At 37.0% G+C, this 8,004-nt stretch overlaps 1 protein-coding gene across 1 annotated transcript; it reads right to left on the bottom strand.

The window, feature by feature from the left end:
• Nucleotides 1–5,118: 5,118 nt before the first annotated feature.
• Nucleotides 5,119–5,610, bottom strand: LOC125350017 (S-phase kinase-associated protein 1-like). Its single transcript, XM_048344291.1, has one exon. The coding sequence runs from the start codon at nt 5,608–5,610 to the stop codon at nt 5,119–5,121; it is 492 nt and encodes a 163-aa protein (XP_048200248.1).
• Between the last annotated feature and the right edge of the window lie 2,394 nt (nt 5,611–8,004).

Below are 8,004 nucleotides of genomic sequence, written 5' to 3' on the forward strand. Positions count from 1 at the left end.
AAGATTAACAGCCTTTCATAATAAACAAAAACTTTCAGCCTTCTAGGAAAGGAAGAGTGTTCATTCAATTTGAACTCACTGAGTGATCATCTAGCCAGTCAGTGACTATCAATACTTCTCTCCTAAAATCAGGAACAAAGTAAGGATGTATAATCTTCTCTTTTGACGTGAAGTTGTATGAAAAAAGATGATAAGTCAAGGAGACATAAAAGGCATCCAGTTTGGATGGAAAGATGTGAAACTGGCTCGATTCACATTTGATATGATTGCCAATGTACATATCAGATGGAATCTAAAAATAGTTATAGTAAATAGCAAGGGACAATATCAAATGTATAGGATAAATTGTTATACATCAACCAGTTGTCATTCTACATCCTAGCAACAAAAATTAGAAATTAAAATGCAACAAAAATTGTAAAAACATAAACATATAAAATACTAAGGGATAAACCTGGGAAAATAAAGGTAAAACCTGTACACTGAAAACTACCATGTATGGGAAATTAAAGAAGATATAAAATTTAAAGTTATATCTACTTCTTAATATGGAAAACTCAGTATTTTGAAGACTAATATGATTCATATGTTCAAACACATCCATATCAGAATCCCAGGAGGTATATTGTAGTGATGAGCTGGTTCTAAAATTTATATGGAAATGTTAATTTACAAGAGTAGGCAAAGCAGTATTGAACAGGGAAGGATGAAGTTGGGAACCTTAACAATACCTAACTTGAGGATATATTGCTACATTTATTTAGATAGTGTGGTATTAATGTTGAATAACAGACAAATATACAGTGAAATAAAATATAAAGAGCAAAATATTCCCACACATTTGGAAAACTAATTTTTGAGAGAAATGATGAAGTAAGACATTTTGAGTAAGAAAATTTTTTTCCAATTAGTGACACTGGCACAATTATCTTCTTAAATGCCCCAAAGCTTAATTTATTTAGCATATAACATGCTACATTTAGTTCAGAACAGGTCATACACATAAATGTCTACTCAAGAGCTACAAATCTTTCAAAAAGAAAGCATAAGAGAATTATTATAGACTTCACTTAGGCACAAAGTTATTTTTAACTATACTGCTGAAAGATCCATTAATGAAAAAACTGATAAATTGGACTTGATCGAACCACTCATGTGTTTCAAATTCTATAAGAGAATGAAAGGATAAGCCAAAGATTGAGAAAAATAGAAATAATGTCTAATGCCTTCTGATATATAAATGACAATGACAAGCCAGGTGCTGGTGCCTCATTCCTGAAGCTACTCAGGAGATTGAGAGCTGAGTATTATGGTTCAAAGCCAGCCTGGGCAAAAAAGTCCCTGAAACTCTTATTTCTAATGACTCAGCAAAAATCCAGAAGTAAAGCTTTGGCTCAAGTTGTAAAACACTAGCTGTGAGTAATAAAGCTCAGAGGCGGCACGGAGTCCCTTAACTTTGTGTCAGTAAGGGCACCAAGTTGACACTAGGAAGGAAGGATAGTCTTTACAGCAAATATTGCCAGGAGAACTGTATGCCCTCATGCAAAAGAACAACTTGAGGTCAGACAGACTGGGGAGGCGGGAAGGTGGGAGAAAAATGAGAGAGGGGGGTAAAGAAATGTACCTTACTGTCTTATGTATGTAACTGTAAACCCTCTATACAACACTTTGAAAATAAAATTAAATTTTAGAAAAAGAAGAAAAAAGAATGAAAATAGGAACTTGTATTACATCATCTGTAAGACTTAACTAAAAATGAATTGAAGGCTTAAACTTAAGATCTGGAACCACAGAATTCACAGAAGGAAAAGGAAAAATTCTTCAACAGTGTCCATGGCCATGAATTTTTTTAGACATTACACAGTACATATAGACACAACTAACTTTATGTATTGCTTAGTAGTATTCTCAAATATGGTTCTATATCAGCAATAACAAAATTAGTTGGGAGGGGCTGGGGGTATGGCCTAGTGGCAAGAGTGCTTGTCTTGTATACATGAGGCCCTGGGTTCGATTCCCCAGCACCACATATACAGAAAATGGCCAGAAGTGGCGCTGTGGCTCAAGTGGCAGAGTGCTAGCCTTGAGCAAAAAGAAGCCAGGGACAGTGCTCAGGCCCTGAGTCCAAGCCCCAGGACTGGCCAAAAAACAAAACAAAACAAAACAAAACAAAACAAAATCAGTTGGGAATTTAGAAATACAAATTCTAAGTCTCCCATCTCCCTCTGAATCAGAGAGTGAGACCTATTCAGTCAAACTTCATGGTAACCAAGTAAGCTTTGGATTCCTCAAATAAACAGCTTGCAGAAAAGGGAATGATGAATTTAACTTTTTCTTTTCTTTTCTTTTTTGCCAGTCCTGGGACTTGGACTCAGGGCCTGAGCACTGTCCCTGGCTTCTTTTTGCTCAAGGCTAGCACTCTGCCACTTGAGCCACAGTGGCACTTCTGGCTTTTTCGGTATATGTGGTACTGAGGAATCAAACCCAGGGCTTCATGTATGCGAGGCAAGCACTCTACCACTAAGCCACGTTCCAGCCCGAATTTAACTTTTTCAAGCATGTCCACTCTACTTGCTTTTTCATGTGAGAAGCAAGTCTTTCCTTTCTGTACTCACACACACACACACACACACACACACACACACACACACATTACCCAAATGCCTTGGACTAAAGGATTATTTGAGATATAGCTGAAAAAAAGACAGAGAATCTATAGCTAAGTCCCAAAGGTCATTATGTGATGATGTGTCTACCTTTTGAACAAGTCTTCAAAGGCAGGGACAAAGTCTTATTTACACAGCAAGGACACAAACATGTTTGTTCAGAATTCAAACAACACTGTTTAACTGTAAAGGAACAAGAGATAGGTCTGACATCTAAAATGTCTGTGATTTTATAGCCATACATTCATTTTTCTATGAAGGTGGACTTGATGCAGCTATGACAAAACAATAAAGAAGTGGAAAATGAGGCACATTTTATATATATTACATGTATACATATACATTTATATACATATACATGTATATTACATGTATATGTATAGTTAATAGCATATAGTATACATACTCTATACTTAAATGAGTGCATATACTAATATATTATATATACTTACATATAAATAGAGTATATATACTTATATATAATATATATAAGACAAAATACATAACATACAAATATATAATATAGTACACACACATATGTAGTTTTTGTTTTTGAAGAATTTACCACAGAGGCTCTCAGCTTTGGGGAAAATAATTACCACTTATTTCCTCTCATTTTCTCTCTCTCTCTCTCTTCTTTCTTTCTTTCTTTTTTCTTCTTTCTTTCTTTCTTCCTTTCTTCCTTTCATTTCTTTCTTCCTTGCTTCCCTCTCTCCCTTCCTCCCTCCCTCGTTCTTCTACTTCTCTTTCTTTCTTTCTCTCCCTTCCTTCCTTCCTTCCCTCCTTCCTTCCTTCCTTTCCTTCTTTCTCTCTTTCTTTCCCTTCCTTCCTTTCTTTCCTTCTTTGTCTATTTCCCTCCCTTCCTTCCTTTTTTCCTTCCTTCTTTCCTTCCTTCCTTCCTTCCTTCCTTCCTTCTTTCCTTCCTTTTTTCCTTCCTTCCTTCCTTCCTTCCTTCCTTCCTTCCTTCCTTCCTTCCTTCCTTCCTTCCTTCCTTCCTTCCTTTCTTTCTTTCTTTCTTTCTTTCTTTCTTTCTTTCTTTCTTTCTTTCTCTCTTTTTCTTTCTCTCTCTCTCTCTCTTTCTTTCTCTTTTTCATTTTTTCTTTATTCTTCCTAGTTTCCTTTTTTTTTTGTCCTGGTACTGGAACTTGAGTTTGGCTTGGGCACCATCTTTTAGCATTTTTGCCCAGCGCTAGTGCACTATCACTTGAACCACAGCTCCATTTCTGGCTTCTTTTTTGGTGCTGAGCTGGAGATTGAGATCATCATATCTTGGCCTCCTCAGTGGCTAGGATTACAGAAATCCCTGTGTTTTGTTTTGTTTTCAATTCACTTGATGTATGCCTTACTAGACAATTTGGCTAAATTATGACTTCTGTAATTTGATCCAGTAAAGCAAGGGTTATTTTTTTATTGTGTTAGATATAACGTGATTAAAATTATCTGAATCCTAAGCTTTACCTGCTGACATTTGAGGCAGCCTGTTCCAGCAACCTCATTCTTTTCATTAGGTATGAAGAGTTTCTGCCTTTCCTGTGAGATCACACAAGACATTGGTTAAGCTGGCCTAGGGTCAGATCATCTGGCTGAGGATTTCAATGACTACAGGTCCTTCAGTGACATTTTCTAGGAGTGAACTCTAGGACAAGGCAACAAACAGTACAAGAAATGTATCCAACGCCCAACGTATGATACTGTAACCTCTCTGTACGTCAGTTTGAAAATAAAAATTTGAGAAAAAAAAAAAAAAAAAAGAAAACTACACACACAAAAAAAAAAAAAAAAAAAAAAAAAAGAGTGAGAAACTCCACAGATGCCATACTATTCTTCTAGTGTCAGCATTAGTGTGCCTTGTCCTAGGCATTGGGAAGGTCCTTCCATGTCACTCAATCTCAGTGCAAACCTTAGTTGACTTAGCTTTATGAAGTCTATCAACTTTCAGATACTTCTCAGAGGAATTTAAAGTTCAGAAGTTGATAATGTGTAGTGTTTAATATATGATATTTGTTAGGATATATGCTATCTGACACCTTTGCCTACTCTATTACAGTTAGCAAATAAGGTTTCTTTTTCTGTCTCAATGGTTCATACAAGTTTTAGAAAATGTTTGACAGGTTGTGTCTTGGAATCAAAGGGAACTGAATTCTAATGAGATGGATTCTTGGATTCTTGTTGTTTCATTAAGTCCACAAAGTAAGCATTTACATTTTATTTCTTATTAAGTGAAAAATAATATGGAGGGTTGAAACTGTTTAGCTATAGAGTCCTTTCCAGAGATTATGTTTTTACTTCAAGTTTGGGATGTATATTCAAACTACACATGCAATGAGGACAATATTATGCTAATAAAACTGACATGATGTTGCATTTGTCTATTGTTTGTCTAATATTAACAATTATAAACAGAGCAGTGCAACTAGTAGTTGGAACACTTCTTCTAGTGCTACAGCACATTTCACTTCTCTTCACACCACTGGTTCTCTTTGGGTACCTGGGCTTCCTCCTCTTCAGTAAAGTCATTCTTGATGTTGAAAGCTTTGTGAATCTCCTCAGGAATTATCCCCTTAATCATACTGGCAACAGTCGTGCTTGTGGCATCAAGCAAACCTTTGATATCTAAGTAGTTTGCAGCCAGAATAAGTTGGAAAAGTGTTCCTTGGTCAACTTTCAGGAATTCTTGGTCCCAAACAAAAATAACATCTGCATGCTTTTCTTTGTTCTCATCATCCTCAGGAGGAGAAGGATCATACTTGTGGTGGGTACACCACTGAATGACCTTTTTTAATATTGCAGCATTAACATTCTGTAGAGGAACTTGATCATCATCTCTGTCATCATCCATTCCAAAATCTTCCAACATGGTCTTGATGGTCACAGATTGTTTGGCAATTTCTACATCAACTTCAAATATTTCTCCATCAGAACTCTGCACCCTAACTGAAGGCATGGTGTTCAGTCTCCAAAGGACGGTGGGCAGGAATCTTCCGGGAGCTGGGCTCTGCCTGAGCAAGGAGAAGAAAAAGACGAAGACAAGACCACTACCCTTTTTTCTATTTTAGTATTTAGAAATATCCCATTTATTTTTGTTTTATCCAATGAGGTAGAACAGGGGCTAGGGATGTGGCTTAGAGGTAGAGTGCTTGCCTAGCATGCATGAAACCCTGAGTTTGATTCCTCAGTACTACAAAAATGGAAAAATAAGTGAATTTCCACATAACTTTGTAAATCCCAATGAAGTAGAACAGCTCTGGCCTTTCAGAACCTCCTTTCTAGTTGATTCCTCTGGGGCTAGTAGGACAAGTGGTGACCATTTTTTTAATAGTCTATGACTTTTGTCTTCCATGATAAGTTGGAAACATGATCATCACAGCAATCCTCTCAGCCTCTTCTTTTGCACATTCTTTAACATCTTCCTGAGGATGGAAGGTGGATCTTTGATTACTGAGGAATCCACTCTTCACCCTACCAGCACATATTATTTTTCTTCATCATATGCTGTGGAACAATGAGGGGGGAAACTATCCTCCATTTGAGGGTGGAGGGAAGTTCTGCGATCCTTTCAAAATGCTTGTGTCTGAGGTCTAATAACTCCTTTGAAGGACCAAGCCTCTGCATTTTTGTCATTGTATTCCCATCTATGCTATTTTCTGCAGTAATTTACTTGTCAGAAAGATCACAGGAAACTAGCAATTTACTTTGTGCAACAAAGCATTGTGTGGCTTGCCTGCCTTTTCTCACAGGGCTGTAATCTTTCATTTGTCTAAATGGAATGATGGATGAGCAGGTATCACTTGGTATGCCAAAACTTCTCTGTGTCCATGCCTCTCCTGCCTTCACAGCAGAGCTTCTCTGGTTGAGCCACCCACAAAAAAGAGGCTCGTTGATGAGGGTCCTGAAGACAAGTTGCACTCCACTGGAAACCAATTCCCAAGCTGCAAATTTTTGCATTGAATAACCTCATTGTATAAAAGGGAGCCAGATAAAAATCCTTGCTTTGCTTATCTGAAAGCAGAAACAACTGCAAAAAAGAAATAAACACTAAACATTTTAAGATTGTCTATCATGAGATAAGACAGGGAAAAGACTGGCCATTGTTAATCCTTTCTTCATTCCAGTCCAAAAGCAAAAAGCCAGTTAACTTCACATCAATTAATTACTATTGGATCTGGTCTGAAAACAGGCCTCTTCAATACACGCTCCATCATTTTAGCTCAAACTCTGTGCTGATGAGTAAAACCAGGATACACAACTTTAACATTGCCCTCCTCCCCCCTGCCGGCTCCACTCTCATGTACTCATTTCATGTAAATGACAATGTCCAAAAGGAAAAGAATTTGAAGTTTCATAGGCAAGTTTAATTTGAGGTCATTATTGAGGTTTCCCCGGGTTTTCAGAGCTCTCCTTATCATCAGAAATAGTTTGGAGATTTTTATCTGGATTTTGACTGTTCAATTGACAGTGTAAGCCCCATACTTCAGGTATTACGTTGTCAGGGATATGAGAGAAGTGGAAGCTGAGAAGGTTTCTGGAATACAAATGTCAACCCCTCAGGGTCACCACTGTCAGCAACCGGGTGCAAGTTGTTTGGAAAGATAAAATACAAGGGTAGAGGCATGGGGAAGCAGTTGTCCAAGTAGTATTTGAACTAAGGCCGATAGGTCTAGAGGAAAGTGAAATCCTAAAATAAAACAGGTTAGCAAAAATAGTCATAATATTCCATATCCATTGAATTCAGTGTACATTTTTGCTATAAAATTGAACCGAAAAATGAGTACAGTCTGGAAAGATGAGGGGAAATAATAGAATGGGGGACATTACGTAAGTTGCATTGCACTCATAAACTAATATATTGATTTGAAACCCCTTTGTATAACTAAAGATAAAAATTATAATAAAATAATTCAATAACTAATTGAATTGGAGTAGAATTCAAGACATTTTCACTGCAAGCAAGAACCTAAAGAAAGGAAATTTTTTAAATAATTATTTATTGTCAAAGTGATGTACTGAGGGGTTACAGTTTCATACGTAAGGCAGTGGGTACAATTTGTTACCTCCTCCCTCATTTCCCCCCTCCCCCTCCCCTTTTTCTTCTCCCCCCATGAGTTGTTCAGTTGGTTAAGACCAAATGGTTTTGTAAATGTTGTTTTTGGAGTAGTTTGTCTTTTTATCCTTTGTCTCTCGATTTTGATATTCTCTTTCCCTTCCCTAGTTCTAATACCAATATATACAGTATCCAGGGTACTCAGATAAGATACAGTGATTACATGGGGACAACCACAGGCAGGGGATACAAGAGGATCATCAACAAAAAAAAAGCTGCAGTTTCACATAGCATGTT

The sequence above is a fragment of the Perognathus longimembris genome, chromosome 4, assembly GCF_023159225.1.
Source record: "Perognathus longimembris pacificus isolate PPM17 chromosome 4, ASM2315922v1, whole genome shotgun sequence".
In the NCBI taxonomy this organism is placed as follows: Eukaryota; Metazoa; Chordata; class Mammalia; order Rodentia; family Heteromyidae; genus Perognathus; species Perognathus longimembris.

What these genes read in the sequence shown, in the direction of transcription:
- LOC125350017 (XM_048344291.1), bottom strand. Translation starts at nt 5,610, where the DNA reads ATGCCTTCAGTTAGGGTGCAGAGTTCTGATGGAGAAATATTTGAAGTT.